At 43.9% G+C, this 19,773-nt stretch overlaps 1 protein-coding gene across 3 annotated transcripts in view; it reads left to right on the top strand.

Annotated features, from left to right (window-relative positions):
* Sox102f (transcription factor Sox102F) overlaps positions 1–19,773 on the top strand; it is a 205,571-nt gene that overhangs the window by 101,949 nt on the left and 83,849 nt on the right. The window contains exons 1-2 of one of the 3 annotated variants that reach the window (XM_078191327.1): positions 184–943; positions 18,620–18,706. The exons of 1 other annotated variant lie outside the window; for it this stretch is intronic. In XM_078191327.1, coding sequence (XP_078047453.1) covers positions 927–943; positions 18,620–18,706 — 104 coding nt within the window. In that variant the 5' untranslated portion in view covers positions 184–926. Of the gene's footprint in view, positions 1–183; positions 944–18,619; positions 18,707–19,773 lie in introns of those variants that run through there. One more of the 3 variants, XM_078191347.1, reaches the window with a different exon arrangement.

Genomic DNA, 19,773 nt, shown 5'->3' with positions numbered 1-19,773 from the left:
GAGAAAAGACGAGACGAGACGAGAGGAGACCGAGAGAACAGTAGCGGGGAGCGCGAGTGGCGCAGCGCGGGCGCCGAAGCGGCGCGGAGTGGCGCGGAGTGGCGCGGAGCGGCGCGCCGCCAGGCAGCGCCTCCGAATCTCATCCCGTTCGGTCCTCGGGGGCTTCAGTCAGTCAGCCGACGCTCCGAGACGCGGTGATTATTCCCATTGTATGCCCGCTGCTCGAGGGGGGGTTCTTCCACCACTGACTCTCGCTTCCTCTCTCGCTCTTGCTCAGCCTGATTCTTGGTCGCGAGCGGAACGCTGCTCGCCCTCGCCTGCTTCTGCTGCTGCTACTGCTGCTGCGGCTACACAGCTTCGGCATCGGCATCGGCTTCGGCTTCGGCTTCGGCTTCGGTTCCGGCTTCGATTCACCGTCTCGTGTCGCGAGCGCGTTCCAGGACCGCGATAGTGTCGCGAGAGCCGAGGTGCCGCGGCGAGATCGACACGCACCACGATCGTCTTCGGTTCCGCTCGATCGTTTCGCGAACTTAACACGCGGCCCGAAGGATCACTTCGGGGTGAGCGCGCGCGCGCGCCCGCTCCTTCCGCTACATCGATCCTGCGTTCCTGTGAGTGAGATCGTCGCCGATCGTGGCTCGAGGATCTCCGGGGGCCATGACAGAGCCGTGAGAGACCACCCGGCAGACCAGTTCTTCTTCCGTTCTACCGGCGTGCCCAGGAATCGGCTCAGATCGATCAGCCCTCGCCGGAGAACGCGGCGGCATCGACGGCCGCTCGACAACCTCGTCCTCTGCTGCATCGGATTGTTGGTATTCTCGTTTGAAGTGTCGGTTTTGTGCGGGGGTGTAATATTGTATTGCGTGACAAGTGCCAACGAGCCGTCAGAGGGGTAGTCCAGGCTACCAGCGCGCGAGCAGGATGATATGAGCACGCTTGGCAGGTGAGTGACTAGCACGAGCACGTGACCGCGTTACCTACCGCACACCGTCGCTCCTTCACGCCTTCCCCCTGTCCGGTAAATAGAAAAGGGAACTGTAGGGACTCTGCTATCACCGATCTATCCCGCTCGATCCAATTCTCGCGATAATCTCTGTGAGATAGGTCGAGAGAGAGAGAGAGAGAGAGGACGTAATCTGTGCAACGCATGAGGCCGCGATAACGTCAGTGACGCCTCTCGTCGGTGTGCGTGGCTGCCAGAGAGTGGTGCACGCAGGGCCATGTGTTCCTCGGAGGACGCAAAAGAAAAGGAGCTCGAGAGAGAGTGACAGATCCAGGGAGAGAATCACTACGAGCAAGGGAGAGAAACAAGGCCGAAGGAGGGTGCCGCGGACAGAGAGGGAGCACGCAATGCATCTGACCCAGTGACCCTCCCTGCTCTCCGTCTGTCCCCTTTCCCTTCGACCCGGCCCCTCCGCTGTCGCTGTCGGTTTCCCGGTTACTCCACGGTCTTTCCTGCCACTCGCGCCTAAATCCCGGACGGATTCCTCTTTCTTCTGAAGGAGACACGGTTCTCGCCCAGACAACCACTTGACGGCCTGCCGATCCCGTGTGTCGTCATGAACGCGGGGGAGAGGACCGTTCCTGGGAAAGCAAGCTGCGAGCTGTACTAACGTGACCCCGGATTCGGTTATCGTGTTCCCGAAAGTCGCAGGATGCATCGGGACAGATGTTTGTCGCTTGATCGTTGCTCTGGAGGCAGTCGGTTCGGGGGTAGCAGGTGCAAAACTTTGTCATCCCCTTGCTCTATGCGATCTCTTTTGCAGACAGATGGATTAGAGCTTCTTTATAGTCCATGTAGAATCTTATTGTTCACGATTTCGTAGAAAAACAAATCCATAGTACTAGGCCACTGTTAAGTATTGATATCAAAAACGGAAAAATTTGATTTTTTTGTTTAAAAGATGATAACATGCGATGTTCGCATGGTAAGATGTCCAACAAGTAGACATGTTCAATACAAATAATTTTTTACTGAACTCGGGATATTATCGCAGAGCCATTGCTTCCTAATACAGCTCGTCCTTCGGATAAGAATGCACTCGCTAGTTTTTGCACACGGTAGCGAGCTCAGCTGATCGAGTTCGATACCTGCCCAGATGAACGACTGTCAAAAATATATACCAAATAGAGACGCATGTTTCTACCATTACGGTGTCTTGTCGCATGGGGTATCCTTCCAATAATCTTAATATAAAATCCGGTACCTATTTTCCATTGTTTCCCGTGCAGCACCCTTCTATTAGTATATGTCCTATCTCATGGTAACGAACACTCAGGGTTGTCCAGTCCTTCCAATATTCAAAAAAACCCTGTTCCTGTCCTACCCCATGGCCCGCGACGGTATAAATAGGCCCTGAAATCGTTATGCTTCAGTTACGCTAGTATGTCTCTGCGCTTGCACCTCTAATCACACCGGTAAATCTCTGCGCTTGCAGCTACTGTTACACCGCGAAGTTATAGCTTTATAACTGTGTTAGATCGCTTGATCATTTTCATTCGCATCATTATTCATTTCTCTTCTTCCTATCATAGCTCATTCTTCGTTTTGTACGTACTTTACCGTAACCCCATCTGTTACATTTCCTCTGCAATTTTGCTGCGTTTATTTAAATTTAATTTGTTAACTCGTTAAGCATACAATTCGCTCTACCTTCTCTATCGATCCTGGAGTTCCCAACAAAATAAGTAATAATTGGAACGCAATTAATTACCAGACTGCAAATCTCATTTATAAGAAGCGAAAATAGTATCGAGTTAAAAATAATTGAGCCCGTCCAATGTCTTTAATTTAATTTTGTGTTGCACAGTTGACACTGCAGTCTACAGTGTAAGTACATTCGTTAAAATATTACTCTAGTTTGATTCATGATCGTTCGTTTATCTCGAATCGATAAATTTCGCTCAAAATTTCTGTCGCAAGATTGCTTCAAGGGGTTAATGAGAAATCACCAGCGAAGGCCGATCCAGAGATTAGCAGCTACATTGTCGATCTTCGATCGAAATTTTGAAGAGATCTAGAACCCTGGAGATTCAGAGTAGACCGACGTAAGTCTCTGTTTTCGTTGGACATCAAAGAGCCGTGCCTCTGTTTTGCATAAACAGCTAAACCGTGAAGGGTCCCCGAAGGGTACGCTCTGAAGAGTCGCCAGCGGAATAACTCTTTCACCATGGCCTCAATTAACATCGGCATAATGGCGTTTTTACGGCGCCGCTTCGTCTTGGCGAGATCCTGACAGAATTTCAATGACCGTCCCCAGAGATTACGCGAACTCAATATTCATTGGGACCGCCCCGATGATCTTCAAATAAGAATTCCAACATAGTTGAACAGACAAGTCCTCCTATTTCTCGGTAGCTAAATCGTTCATTCCGCGACTCTCGCATTTCATCACGTTTCAGTCGTTCCGAACACTCAGCTTCTCCGTTTTCACATAAGCAATTCGACATTGTAGAACAAAATCTGACAAGTTCAGCAGCTAAATTCCGAGTCTACGGAGTCTCCTGCTAATTCTCGGTAGCCGTTCGGTCTGCACTGTCGCGTCCCGTCGAGTTTTATGCGTTCTACTCGGTCGGTTTCGTCAGCTTCGCCTTCGAATAAGAGACGCAACGTAGCCGAGTAAAATTTGACAATTTCTCTAGCCGAGACGGACGGTGCACCGAAATGTCCGTGGTTCATCGCAGCCTCTTAAATCGTCCCCTAGTTGTTCGCAGCCGGTCGCTCTCATATTCCATCGAGTTCCATTCGTCCCATTCAGCAGGTTCGGTCCGCTTCATTCATTTGTCATCGGGTTCCGCGAAGCGATCGGAGCGGATTCGGTAGCGCAATATCTCCGGACCCTGCTCCGGCGTGTCGGTGGATGCAACCACGCGCTATTTAAGCCGGTCCGCTCCGAAATAAGCGTCGGGACCGAATGATTAATACCACATTGTTCGATCAAACGGGGCAAGTACGAGGCGAGGCGAGGCGCGAGGAAGACAAACGGGGCCTCGGGAATTCGAAGAATCGAGGTGTTCCTTTCATGCACCGCGGCGCAGCAGGAAACGCACGTTGCTCGGGCAACAATATCAGAATAGAAATTTGCCGAAGTGTGTCGTCGGACGCGCGCTAGACGGCCACGAGCAAAGCAAGAAAGTTGCCGCGGTACATGCATCGGACAACAACGGACCCGAAAATAGAGCCTTGCGGAACGGGCTGCGCCTCTGCCCTGAACCGGCGTCTGTGAGCGGGACCAGTATTATTACTCGTCCCATTAACTCTTTGTCTTCTCCGGCTAGTCGTGCAACAATTGCCCGACCCCGGCGACGCGAGCACTCGAACCGTACAGTCGCGAACTTGGCTATTAAAAGGTTATCAGGGCTTCGCGAGGCGCCGACAGCAAATTGGGCACAACCGTGTCGCGACCGAACATGTGTACCGATTGATTAGGCCACTGACAGCGTCCCGGTGTGCACGCTCGCTAATTAACCCTCCGCCAGGACCTGCACGCGCATCTTCCCGAGAAAGTATTGTCCTTACATCGACTATCCAGAGTTAACCGCTTGAGCAAAGTTCGAGAATCTGCGTTAAATTTGTCCTTTTAATTAGAAGTAGCTTTTTATTTAACGGAGAGTGAAGACGGCGTACAATGGCTGTCAAAAATTAATCACTTAACCAGTTAGTTGGTGAGCTGGCGTTACATTGTGCTACGACGAATATACTCGCCATGTGTAGAAATCTGTTGTTCAAATTGTAAACCGCAAAATGTGTAAATTGAACAATTTTTTTAAAAGATTGAACTCTTGTTCAATCATGGCTTCTTAGCCATGCCCTTCTTCTCAAATTCTCGATTCTTTTATTCTCAAATTGTTTCGATTTTCTATTGTTTCGATTCTACAATAGAGCAGTGTACCCAACAAGCGGCAACGACGAAGTATAAACATTAGATCATCGTAAAAGTGCGAGCGCGGACTTAGAATAGCGCTTTAAATAAGCGGAAGCTTAACGAAGGAGCGATCGAGTTGTTCGTATATTACAAATCAGTAGGAAGAAAACGAATTCGCCAATATTGAGTGACGAAACTGCTCTTAAAAACTGGAAATTGCACAAACATCCGCGGTCCAGTCGTTAGCAACCGTGTAACTTAAGCAAGTTATACAACCCCGTTGCAGTTCGAACCGCGACCACTTTCTAATTACAAAGAATCGAGTAATTCGATACTTTTGAGGAAGCATGCTATTGGTGTTTGCACAGTCTCCGTCTTATTAAAATATTTTAATTGGACGTGCAGAAATTTAACGATTCTTTCCTGTACGGTGATATAGATGTGGCGACGCTCACTTAATCTTCGCCGTGAATCCGGAAAACCGATGAATACCGATAAAATCTACGGCAATTGGCAATCTTGTCTAAATTTCCTTGTCTCGGCGGTTGATTTAGTGACAGCTTTAGTGGTTTTATCAGCTGTTCTTCGTCATTGTTGCGAAACTCGTGGAGGAAAACTTCGGTTTCATGCGATGCTCGTTTCTTTTCTTCGATCTCTGCGAAAACAAACGAGAGTAAGTTAACACGTCGACTACCATGCTGTATCATACGCGAGCGACACGATTAAAATCTGTACGATTTAAAAGAGTGGTAGAGTAGAGGTCGCAACGATTGTGGCAAACGTTGAAACCATAATACCGGTTTCGCTAGGATTTAGAAGAGTTTCAGTCGCAATAATTGTGATAGAGAATAAATCTGCCGCTTCGATTTCCGCTCAGCAGAATTCGTCGATGTGCCAATACTTCCATCGACGTGTCAGAGATCGGACAAATATCTCTAATCGATGAATCACGCTCCAGCATCCTGGAGCTCCAATAACAAACGAAGAGCATCCTCGGTGTTCCGAAGATCTCGATTTCCGACTCTTTCCGAAGTTCTCGAAAAATTTACTCGGCGCCCCCGTTGATTTTTTTTTTGCAGAAACAAACGAGAAGTTAGCACCCGGACGACCGCGATTTATCATACGTTAGTGACATGAGAAAATAAATTTTGCACGGTCTGAAAGAGTACTTCGCTATAACTGTGATAAATAGACTGCGAGAAATTATATGCATTTATGGCAAAAATGAGTAGGTACAATTTATAACAGTGGCAAGATTTAAAAAAAGAAAACAAGAATGTCGATCAATTATTTCCAACACATTAAAATTTTTGAAAAAAGAAGAAAGCTTGTGTTTAGCTGCTATACCTCGCACATGACGCAGACAACTTTTATTTTGCATAAATAACCGCTCTCTAGTGATAGATATTAAAAACCGCAGGTCCGTTTTCGCTAAGATTTAAAAGACTTTCGGCGTGCCAATACTCCAATCGACGTGTCAAGCATCCTGGTGCGCGAATAACAATCGAAAAGCTCCTACGGATTTCTGAAGATCGGCTGCCTTCGAATCTGACGATCTCAGAGGATCTCGAAAAACTATTCGGCACCGCCGTCGATTTTTTTTCGGCCGATCGTTCGTGTATTTGGTTAGGCGATCAGCTTAGGTATCGCGCGCGAGAAGCCGCGAAATTGATTGGCCCCGTCGAATCAATGAACGCGAAGGGGAGCGCTCGCCACTAATTCTATCGATCACGTTCAAACGTCTTATTAATCAATTACAAACGTTTCCGGGCTAAGCACTCTCTCCGAGAATAACCCGGATTCTAGGACCACGTTCCTGAGTACAGCGGTACGCGCCAAAAATACCGGATAATCTCGAGGAGCACAATAATTAAAAGCGGACGCGCACGGTTTCGCGATGCATTGACACGAAACGCGATGGCCGCGTGTCAGCGAGCGCGAGCGCGCGCGCGCATTGTGCTCTCATGGTTGCGTAATGCCGATCGCCAGCAAATCGATTAGCATCGTGGAACACAATCGAACTTGCCATTCTTTTTCATCCTACCGTAATGAAATCACGTCGATTGTCCGCGGTTCGAGAATGCGCGGGACATCTTTCCCTCCCTACCGGCCCGACTTCGGACCCACATCCACGATCTAACGTTTTTGCGAAACGTTAACGTTCAACACTGTTGGCGTTATGGCAGCACTTCAGCGCGGCCTTTTATCTTCCGATTCCGCGAGCAATCGCGTAAATCACGCGGCTCTACTTCTGTGTACACAGCAAACAGATTTTCACAGCTAAATCGCAGATCTTTTGCAGATTTTAAAACTATTTTAGAAGATGCTCGCGCATCTCCCTTCTCCCGGCAACGTTATTTTTACAGCTGCGAATATTTTCGTTGACTAGAAATTTCATAGAGCACGGATCCGATGTTCGTTCGCGCCAAATGGAAACCCATTTTGCTCCTCGACGACCGAAGCGAGACGGCGCAGAGTTTTACAAGTATAAGCCGTCGAATTACATCACCGCGCGCGTCGAACAATAGCAGACCGCTCTAAGGTTAATCTCTTGATTAGCGGATTCGCGGAAGAGAGCAGCCTTCCAGAATCGATTCCCCGTTGCCTGCCGGTCGTCGGATCGTGCACAATGCGGCACTACAAAAGGAGGGGTGGGGGGAGGCGGCGAGGTCATAAAATTGGAATATGCATTGTTTTTCGATGGTGCCGCTGGTCGGTTCGTAAAAGGAAAAATCACGCTTCTTTACATAACGCGTTCTCAGCATCGTTCGCGGAGTCGACAAAAAAATGAATACATAGCTAGAAGACCGTGTGTTATCGAAACGTTTCAATGTTTCCATCCATATTCATCGTCCGATTCCGCCGTCTTTGATATTTTTCTGATCGAACCGTCCGCCGCGGTAAATTCTCCGACGATGCCATGGATTTTATTATCGGTCGGCTCTCGGCGTGCGCGCGGCGGCTGTGGTAATCGTATCGCCTAATCAATAAACGGCAAATGAAGTGCCCGCTGGTTCGATGATGTACAGTTAATAATATAATATTTTATTCATGCGGTGATCTAATCGCAGCGCGGTATAGTGTACCGTGACAGGGCGCGCACGCTCGGGCACCGATGCACCGCCCGTGTATTTCGAGCAATGCAAAATGCAACGGGAGCCGAAATCGAATTCGAGCGATGTGTGAATAAAATATAATAGTTCTCGTGGCATCGTAACGATGTCGATAAGCATCCGGAGCTTTGACCTGAGTGCTCCTAATTATTCATTCGAATCGAAATACGCAATTCCGATAAGCATATCGTTCATGGAACATGAGATCGGCCAAGAGAAGAGTCCGTTGATGCTCTCTTCGCGATGATGATTGTCCAATGACTCGGGACACGGCGGCAAGAGATCCGCGGACAGCTGGTAATCACTGCTGACAACTCACCGCTGGCAATCCATGGGGCCGACACGCGTGAGCTAGGAAACGGAGGCGCTCGATCTTCTCATGTACATACGTTTTTATCGATTTGTGATCTATCACGTTCAGTGCTAAGTGACATATTCAAAAAATGGATCTCTATTGGGATTCGTGAGAAGCGAATGATCACTTAAGGAGAGGACATTGTGCTAACAATGTTCGTCGTGTCAACGGGATAGACCCCCTGTTACAGAAAATATTACACTAGCAAGCACGTGGAATAGATAGAAAGACAGAAAAGTAATAATAAAGAGATAAAATGAAGCAATCAGTACTAATATAAGAGTTAGGCAATAAAGATAATAGTGACACGAGGTACATTAAGTTAACCTAGAAAAAGTTTGTTTTACATTACCTTTGCTTATCCCTCGGTCTGCGGTTACGGGATCATCTCATTTAATTTACTTCATTGTATTTTCATTTAATTGATTTAATTAATTTATTTTTTATTCCAGTTCATTGTATTTAAATGGTTATTTTATTGATCAATTTTCGGCAATTCAATTAAATATAAATGTGTTAGAACTATTAAAGCTAGGAATAACGGAAATATCGTCGATTGCATAATTGTGAAAATGATCCGCTGTCCGAGAATTAAACGGCTCGTTTATTGTAACTTTGTGATGAGTAGTACGGCGAGGGGTTAACACACTTCGTATCGTAGAGATAACAATACCTTTTTAAAGAAATTAATTCGTTTAATCGAAAAGACATTTAACATTTGCGAAACTGACAATAAGATTTTGATAACAATTGTGTACGAGGATTTTATAAATCACACAGAGGGATTCTTCGACAATGCATAAACAAGTTAAAAAAAAGTCGCATTTTAAAAAGCTATAAATACCTTCCCCGCATATTGTGCACTAAGAATGATGAAGTTTTAATCGACACAGTTGCAACAGAAATAATAGTGCATGGAGTTGTTAATCAAAACTGTAATGCAGTAAGGACATAATCAACGATTGCGTGAAATTAATTGGAAAGAACTTGGTCTCTACACCAAACAAAATTTCAATAAATATCTTTATAAATATATGTAAAAGTGTTGCATAGATTTAGTGTTAATAACGGTGGCTAATCGATCCACGAACAGGCAGGCCTAGAAACAAAAGAGAGAGAGAGAGGGAGAGAGAGGGAGGGAGAACGTGAGTCCGCGTTCGCCATGAATGAGGAAAATAAAAATCGCGATAGCATGGCCCGCCAACGCATCCTATCGGCGAAAAGAACGCGCGAGAGCCGCGCAGTGTTGTGCAACCGCGAACAATATGTGTAAACATTGACGATAAAGTATCGCGTCTACGGTTAGCCGTTCGGTAGCGCGATACTAGATAAAAATCATTCTTTCGGCGCGAAAACAGGACCGTGGCCCATTTACGCTCGGTCGGACTGCGATAACCGTCTGAATTGTGCGCGATTATTCGGGTCCTCGTCTTGGATCTCTGTGCGAAACGAGCTGATAACAGGGTGGCTTCCAGTTATTTTCAGTCGGATCGAGCGCAACTGGATATATTTCGAATAAAATGTATAGCCGATTGCCGCGTCGACTTTGAGTGACACTAATTTTTAAGCAGTCTTTGTAATTAATTTTCACTGAATTATGAACACATTGGCGCTGAGCAAGATCTTCATATTCCGCTTTATATCTCTACAAAATGTAATGAAGATTAACCGATTTATTATTCGTTGGAGCTTCTTTTTAATTTTAAATTTATTTCTTTTATCCGCCCTTGTTATCCACCCATATTATTATTATCATGAAAATGCAGGATTAGTATAATTTACAAATCTAATAATTTCGCAGCTTCGTCGTTTCAATGGATTCGAGTGTATGATTCTTGATAAGGATTTTTAAGGTGTCATACTTTTAGCAAATACAATTATTAAGGATCGCGCGATAGAATCGAGTACAGAAATCCAGAAGTAAAGCTCGCACGATAGCGAGTTAGCTGTTAGTTAGGTTTAGAACCGCATCATCTTTGTTTTGCTGCCGTGTGCACTTGACTTTGATGCGTGTAGTAATGAACCGGTTGAAGAAGGTTCGACAAGAAGAGCTGGGAGGTTGCGCGCGCTGAATTTGAATTGTAGAAAAGCATTATGATGTATGTATTGAGTTGAGTCGATGCATTGAGTTCATCAGAAACTAACAATTGACGTAGACAATAGACGATTCAACGGTTGCGCCAGCGAATTTATAATTATGCGGAGGCCGTGCTCTATTCTGATTTTAATTATTTTCTCGGTATAATGGGACTCAAGAGTTTCACAACGCGTTCCGAGCTGCGTCGATTTTGATCCGACAGAAACCCGGGGCTAAAGCTCTGAGATCTTACTTACCTTGGTCGTCGAACATAAGTGCAAACTGAGTATTTGCTGCGTCGATTATTAAATTGATTTGTTCTCTCAATCATTTTAATCAGCTTGAAAGCTTTATATCAAGTTCCGAGTGGTCGTTGTAGAGGAAACTTCGATCTTCAAATCAATCGGTGGCACATTCAATCACGAAGAAACTTTGCTTCGGTTGAAGTACCCACGATAAAAAAGTGTCTGCGAGCAGGGTTTCCCAGATTTGAAAAAGGCTCATTATTTATTCTTGAACGGCCCGTGCTTGTCAAAGGAAATAGTCTAAATCGAGGCAGTTTTCCAAAAATTGCAGTAAATTATTATTATCTAACGTTATCTTTACCGAAGGCGTCAATATACGCTCTTTCAAACTTTCATCTGAACGATATTTTCACCGAAGTGGCCACCTTATAATAATTTAATTCGTTGCCATTTCTACGGAAGAGACTAAAAAAAGACAGTTTCAAAATTTTCAGCTGTTCTCTATTTTTATCATACTGATCAAAAGACACTTTTTTAGGATGTTAATTAGAAATTGTATTTTTAGAAGTTCAGTCGCTTCTTTCAAATTAGCTTGTCAACTTTTTCCATAACGATCGGAATATCAATTGAAAAATAGCGTTAGGATACGCGATCTCATCTGGTCGGTAACGAGCGTCGTCCGAGGTGACTCGTCACGATTTTTGCCGCATTTCCGGTTCTCCGTATCCGCGCCGATCGTATCACGAACCGCTAAACGATTGTCAGCGGTAGCAGAAAACCGGTAGCTATCTTGCGTCGGGGCTCGTTGTCGTTTCGCAGCCGAGGAAGCCGGAGATGCGGCACTCGACCTTTTTCAGCGTTTCCTTTGATCCCGATTGTGCCTTTTCCCCAGTTTGCCTGATACCCTCGATCGGTCGGGGGACTCGTTACGCGACTAATTAGCTTCGCGGATGGATTGGCGCTCCAATTACGATGTTACCGCGAGAAATCGATGGGAAACGATCCGAAAAGGAAGAAGATGCGCCCGGAAAATAAGGGAGAGAACGATCCTCTGCCCGCGATCGACGATCCACCGGTCTCGATTTCCGCCGACGCGTCGACGAGATAATTATTAAACCCACGCAGAAGCGTTGGCCGTCGAAGCGCAGCGCGGCTGGGATCTTCGAAATGTTTTCAACTCTTAATTAACTTAATTATCGAGTGGGGCATGTCGCGGTATTTCCCGCTGCGATAAAAAGTATCCATTGTTTCTCGTCTGAAATAAAAAATTCTAGTTTGAGTAGGTATAAGCGCTGGAGACCGGTATCGTTTACTTGTCGTTAAATGCAATCAGTTATTCACAATTTATAAATTGAAATTAATCGAACCGGAACAAAGTCAATTATTCTGGAAGTTATTCTTAAAAATCTTGAGATCTTAAAAAAATTAAAATATAATTTTTACGCAGATTAATATTATAATTTCTTCATTTTATTAAGATATGCAAGATGTATGAAAGTTGAAGAAATGATCGCTGTCATGTAAGTTTGCTTTGCAGTTCTAATTGACTAAAATACTTTAATTTTATAGTCAACGATAGTTTTCCGGAGAAAGATTGACTAAGTTCCTTTAATTAAACATATATTGTAATAAAAATCTATGCAAAGTCGAAATATTTACAGTTCTATGACTTTCATAAGATAGGAAACACCTAAATGGGTACGGAAAATGAATGAAATCGTTGCGAAACGGAACATCGTCTCTCTGACATTCAAGATGCGACGGGGATAAACTGCGGTTTGCCGTATTAATGAGAAACAATAGCATCTTGATCAAATTTTTCTAGCGGGAAATTTTACAGTCGCCGATAGGAACTTTCTAATAACAAGGTTCGCGGCAAAAAGCCGGCGATCGGTTGCGTATAATTAGTAAGCATCGATGCAGCTCGCGGCGACGCAGTCGCGGTGCAACGATGCAGTCCGTAGGATCGCCGGTTTCCTTGTCCAAGTAGAACGCTGACTGCGTGGCACAATCGCACAACAATAGAATGATGCTTCTGACAAGTTGCTCCCCGGCGCAGACAATCGTGCATGGGAACGGAATCGAGCGGCGCGTGTTGTCATCGGGAGATCGTACGTCCTTTTCTCGGAATGTAATGAGGTAAGAGGCCGATTACTATAATCGCCGTGCTCGTTATGCCGTTACGGCCGAACAACCGCCGGGATATCCTATTGTCACAAAGAAACGAAACATTGATAGCGATTCGCGGACCGAACCATCCCGCCTTGATACCGAATCTCGTCGATTAACACGAGTGAGCATGTATCCTTTTGTCATCGAACAATTTGCTTATTAATAAACTTTGTAGTCAGAGCTTGTCGTGGCTTATCATATCTTATTAGTAGATCGCGGATCTTTATGCCAAACAAGAATTCTCTCTAAGAAATAAAACTCGAATGAAAGTATCTTTCTTCTTTTACCAACAGCAATAAGAGTTGAAAATAATACAACAATATCCTGGAATTCTTTGTATATTTTCACAGTTTGTTCGTTTTGGATAGAACTCGGTTTGCTCGAATCGAAAGCAGAATGAATTTCTAAACCTCATTAAAACACATTGTCGATGAAAAAACATTTACAATATGCTATTTAGTTTATTGCAAAAATTCCGAAGATATCTGACTGTCTTTAAACATTTTTAACAAGTCTTTTATGTCGACTTTTAAGCATGAATTCGTGAGATGGGACATCTCGCGATAACTCTTACAATTCAGCAGGATTGAAAGAAGTAAACGTGAAATGTATAATTAAAATTGTTAATATAGACAATATAATTTTGTTATAGTTTTCAATAAATGCCTACGTGTGCATCGGTACATACGGTTCGATAATTAGTACGCATATCGCATCGTTATCATCATTACAAACCTTGGCGATTGAGGCACAATGCCGATCGATAGATGCATTTTCGAGACCATTGTCTTGGGCGATTGTTCTGCGCAGATTAAACGGCTTGCATCCTATGCAGCTATCTGATTCGATTCGACATCTGTTCTCTTCTTCTGTCTGTTCCCTATAGTATTGTTTCAGCAAAAATCACCTGTAACGCCGACGATAAACAAGCAATTAGAGGAGAATTAAGATCTTCTCAGTTCCAGTATGAAATTTATTAAACAATGTCAGTTGCGTAAACATTCAGCATCTCGATCCGCATGATACTTTCAAATGACCATATTATATAAGAATAAAGACTATCAAAGAGAGAGAGAGAGAGAGAGAGAGAGAGAGATTAGAAGGCCGAGGGTATCGATAAAAGGATAATCGCTTCTCCGGCATAGAAACCGTGATAGCGGTTCCTAATTAAAAAGCTAAGCGTTCGAATGGTTACAAAACACCGAGCGCCTGTGATGTGGAACAACGGGTTAGGTTTAAAAATAAATGAAATAATGTACTGCAGTCGAGGAAACAGATGTCGCGTTTCAGCCGCGAGAATAGTGACTACCAAATGCGTGCGAGGAGAGCGACGCGTAAATATCATTTATTGCCGGTTCGTTTACTAAAGCCGTTTAAGACGGAGCTTTTTCACTGTCGTTCCGGCCGTGCGCCGGCGAACAAAACGCCGAGCGATTCAAAGTGACCTTTGCAATTCCGAAATGGTCGCCGAAGAAAAAGAGACATAATTCGTTCCAGCTTTCGCCGCTCGAAATATCGGGAACGCGATACCTCTATTCCTCGCCGGGCTTGGAGAACCCTTTGTGGACTCTCCCATTCTTTATGTAGTTCCTTCAAAACACTCTTACGTTCCAAAAACGCTGAACTTATTCGACGGACCACGCCGAAGCTTCAGGCCGGCAATTGAAATTATAACGACCCACGGATTTTCTCTGGAAATTGATGTTCCTAATAACGTCACGGCTAGTCCCATTCAAACTCTTAAACCTATATCTGAATTCGCCCCTTTGTGATCAATGCTGATTCTCTCGTTCGCCTTAATAATCAGATTAAACTGTATTCATCTTTCAAATATTTTTTAGATAGACCATATTCACCTTATTGCAAATCAAATTAACCTTTTTGATTATTCACCTCCCCGCCGAATTCGCTCTTCAAGATCCATTTTCTTATTCGTAATTATTTGTAATCAAATTGAAATCAAATTTAAAAATTAACCCTTTGCACTCGAGTGGTGACTCTGAGACACCACTAAAATTGTTATATAACGTTCCAAGATCATTTTTATACATTCTCATCAAAGTTTCTATTTAGAAGCAATGTTAAATAGTGAAACTATCACAAGAATAAATTTCATATGCATAAAAGTGCACATTGTTGTACAAAATAAAAATACTATAAGCCAGAGAAGTTATTCTAAATTTACGGGTAAAATTGTTCGAGTGCAAAGGGTTAAACCACGTCTTTGAAAATGTTGTCAACAATTGCTGAAGATGAATTATTTCTAAGGGGATTTGTATTATTTTTTAAATGATTATACAGATTCGTATTTTTAAATTGAAGGCAAGATCGAAATCTGGCGAGATCAGAATCGTCTGCGTTACGATCAGCTCGCACAGAATCTGAGAATCAGTATCGCTCCGATTCAGTCTCGGACTCGGGCCAGGCTCGAGCACACTCGAAAAATTCCAGGACGGTACTTAAACGCAGAAACAGAGCGTACTTAACATTCTCAGGCATAAATCGCTGTCAAATATCAGCTCGAATTTCCCCCGGGGTGCGCGACACGACGTCTCTATCGTCTTTCGTTCTAATGGAGCGGCTAGGCCTCCAGCCACTCGACTGCAATTAATCTCATCGACCCGTGGCCCAGGGGTGGCCCAGGGGTGGCCCCGGCCACCGAAACAAAACCAAATGTTAGTGAAAACTATCGACAGCGTTTCGAATCAAGTGGCACTGTCTCGCGACGTCTGTTTCCACTCGAATAGCTAACCAAAAGTCGCTGGTAGCGGAAATAACCGCTGTACGACAATTTCATTGCGCATTGCATCGATGGGACATTTTAGTGAGCATTGCGTTTTCGTTTAACTTTCTTTGGGACCTTTTTGCAAATCAGAGTGCATTCAAGTATATCGAATGCACATGAATCATTAGGATTGCGGATTTTTATCCTAGATAAAAATTACTGCATCAGTTGCAGAACATTGGAGCCAAACACTTGTTTTCTTCGTTTGTTAATAATTTTAAGAAGTTCAAATTAATGCATCGATATTCTTAGTTCCTTTCAATATTTACATAGTTTTAAATTATATCTACTAATTTTTATAGCAGATAGATACAATCTGCATGATATTCGTATTGATAGTAATGATCGTTTTTAATTTTATGAATTTAGATATTCAGGTTTTGTAGGTATATTTCTAAAACTTTAAGAGAATTCAAGGAGGACAATCGATTTTGTGAAAGATTCACAACGGAGTGCCCGTTTATATGAAAATTCACTTAGGCCCACGACGTTATTTAGCGACGAGTGGTATGATATATCATGAACAATTTACGAAAGAGATTTGAATCAAGATTCACGAGTGCACCGGTCAAGTTTTATAGGTTTATAGCATACATAATTGTGTCACTCGCGGCGTATCATTTGGTAAAATTCGTGGCGACTTTATGCCATCAATATCTCGAGGCGACGCGCAACAAGATTGATGCTTCTCTACGCAAACTCGTCAATTAATAAAGCGAATTCGTTTGAAACTCGTCAGAAACGCTGCCCGGTAGGCGGGCCCGATTTTTTCCGCGACCACAATTTAGCGAACGAGCTCGTAAACCTGGGGGCATTCACAGAAACACCGCGTATCTTTAATTCCGCTCCGAAAGCTTTTATCTATGTAATAAATTATCCGGTTGCCGGCGTTACAGGTTTCACAGCGTCGTTGCACGTCTCCGAATGATTCATGTTGTTACAAGACTCGTGTCGCAGGCGATTCCCGACGTGTCGGCCGAGCTGCCAGGCCCGATCTTCAATTCCCACAACAATGCGAACCATTGAGCGGCTTTGTTCTCTCGATTCGGGATCATCCTGATACACGCTTTCGTTCGCTCGCTCGCTCGCTCGCTCGCCTCTGCGAGATTCTGCGCACGATACCTCGCGTCGGATCGCGCGCGAAAACTGCCGAAATCGTAACCGAAAGCGAAAGGAATTTTTCTTTGCAATATCAACGGAGTCGGTCTGATGAAAAAGCGCTGGAAAATGACCTACCTGCCCGAGTTTATACGAATTTATTCTTAGCAATATATTCAATAAATTTTTTTTCGAAAGCGTAGTTTTTTAGTTTGTTTAATGCTAATCTTATCAAGTATTACAACTGGCGAACGTGTGTTGTTACCCCAATAAGAATTATGAAACTGAATCTATTTAAACGTTCCACAAATTTTTATCGCGGTGAATATTGTAAGAAGACATTTATTCGATCGTTACCGATCAGCTTGGAATGTTTAATGTTAAACAAGATTACTAGCAATGGTATATTATATGTATAAACCATCAACGAATATGCAATGAATTATTAGCACTACATTGCTGATTAATCTAATAAACATATTTGCATTGTGCAATGCGCTTGAATAATATTATTTAAAATCTCCTAGCGTTCTCACACTAATCTGTTCCAGTTATTCCACTTTAAAAGAACATTAAGCCAAGCAATTAATACTCGCGTTGCTGAATTTGAACGAAAATCGACGAATGAAAAATTGCATCCCCAACAAAGTTACTCTGTTACCTTCTTCGAGTAATTTCATTAGACATCCGTATAATTTACTGTGGAACTCGAAACGCTCGCCGGGGCAAGGATTTCGGCGATAGATCTACCGTCGTTTGGGCGCGTGTGCGACCATTTGCGAGCGTGTGGGAGCGCGTCGGAACGCGAAGTCTTCCGAAAGACGGGGGCGGTTGCGCGAAGAGAAACGCTAACGCGTTCCAGATGCTGCTCGCTTTGTTCCCATCGATGCTCTCTCGCAATGCCTGAAATTTTCTCCCGTTCCACCAGTCAACACTCACCGCCATGCTCTTTCTCTCCGGAGCGCTCCCGTTCTGCGTTAAGTATTTCCGTTCGATTGTTTTTGTATATTTACCCTCGAGCAATCGCGCTGCTCTCTTGGTTTGCGCTTTGTTTGGACGCTCCCGCGATCATCTAATCCTCTGCTTTAACGTTCCTCGAAAACCAGCCCTACGTCGATCCCCCAAGTAGGTATTTAGTCTCTCCGATCATCGTCCGGCGTTTGTTTCAGTTTTTGACATGGTTTTCACGGATTTCCGAAATAACACATTTCGCGCGTGATTAATATCTTTGAACGACGAGAACAGTTCATTTAATCTTGCTTCATTCGAAATCTTTCTAAAATGATTGAAGTACAGTATCATCAATATGTGTAAAAATTAGCTTGCCTTTTTATTGGCTATACTAATCTTCACTTTATATACGCTTTGTCCGTAATTGATTTATACCGCATAGATGCGTCTGTATTTTGTATTTTTACATATACATTATACTAATGAAAGCATTCGTTTAAGAAATCCAATATGTCCTGGAAATATCGTCATATATGGCCTTGAAAATTAAATCATCTCGACAATTGTCTATCTTTTCGAATCATTAAGAATCGTAGGGAAATATCAAATGAAAATATTAAAAAAAATCCTGTGAATATTGATTCTATAAATCATAAAATTGTAGGCAATTATAGCAAATTTCGAAATTCCTTTCGTCACTATAATTTTGTTTCTCGATCGAACCAATTCCTGTACATGTTTGTATAAATCACAGTTGTTAAATATGCTAAACAGTGGATAATAATTTGATGTTCAATTGTGGTAAAGCTAATAACTATATGGTGGATCGCCATGCAGAATAAGACATCTCTTTATTTATTGTAAAAAGCAGTCACTTAAAAATTTCTTTCCTTCTTTAATAATTAGAAATTATTTTAACTCTTTTTCTAGCTGATAAGTTTCGACCAATTTGTCATAGGAAATGGACATCATGCCGTAAAGACTGTTTTCTAAGAGCAACGATCTACAACGTCTCGGGCAAAACTCTTTCTTGGCCGGAGAACCGGTACGTCAAAGTATGGTCGAACTATCTTTCGGAGCACAGCACGGCGTCGTGTGACGCGTGCACGTGTACCATTTCTCTCTGTTCCTCTCCTCTCCTCTCGAACCTCCGGCCTTTCTCCTCGGCGAGAGAAGGAGAAACACGGAAAAGAGAGCGTGCGAAGGACGAAGCCAGAGCTCGCCGGACCCGAGGACCGGCTAAGATTCGAGCAACTTGACACTGAACACATGGCCCCACTTCTCTCGAGCCCACCACACTCGCCTTCCAGAAGACCCTCGGTCTCTTCTTGCCCTTCTTTCCCGGCCTCCCTCGCGCTCCAATTCGGCTTCCTTCACTTTTGTTCCCGGTCCCGATGCCCTTTTCCTTTCTTCGCTCCGCGAAGGGCCGATTCCGTGCCCTTGCATATCGGTGCCCCTCCCGTCGATTGTGCAGCGAGCTTTAATTCGATTTGATTCGATTCGCGTTACCGTCCGCTCTCGGATGCCTCCATTCTTCCCTTTGCCGCCAACTAATGCCGGCCTCCGCTTTCTACGATCCTTTATCAACGCTCTATCTGCTCAATAACCAGCGTTTCCGCGCGGAACCTGGAACGCCGTGAAAGAACTCGCGTATCGCATCGTGGGATTTACAAGGAGGGTGACTTACCCTGGTTTTAATTAACAATAATTATTTTTTTATGTCCCCTCGTTGTCGTTTTTCGTCAAGTTTAATTTATAAATTACCAAATGATTAGAATTTTCTAACGCGAAACTATCTTGGCAAGAATTCGCGAAGCTCACCTCCCTTTCGACGTCTTATGATCGTTAATTGGTACTGCAATTACGATCTTCCGTCGTCTGAATCATGTTATCTCCAATGAAGAATGTCGTTTTACACCCTGAAAGGTTATTTTAGAACTTCGTTTACGATGTAATGTATACAAAAATTGACCAAAACGAGAATCGCTTTCCAAAAGCAACAATCATCTGTCGAGGGTAAACGGAGCTCGCGCAGCGTGCGTAGAAAACAATTTCTTCAACCGCATACGATATCTCTGATCGTCGTTACCATTTTTCGCGGAGTTGAAACAC

This window comes from Augochlora pura, chromosome 2 (genome assembly GCF_028453695.1).
Source record: "Augochlora pura isolate Apur16 chromosome 2, APUR_v2.2.1, whole genome shotgun sequence".
NCBI lineage: Eukaryota > Metazoa > Arthropoda > Insecta > Hymenoptera > Halictidae > Augochlora > Augochlora pura.
The sequence above is the reverse complement of the archived record's forward strand: the minus strand, read 5'-3'. Positions and strand labels throughout refer to the sequence as shown.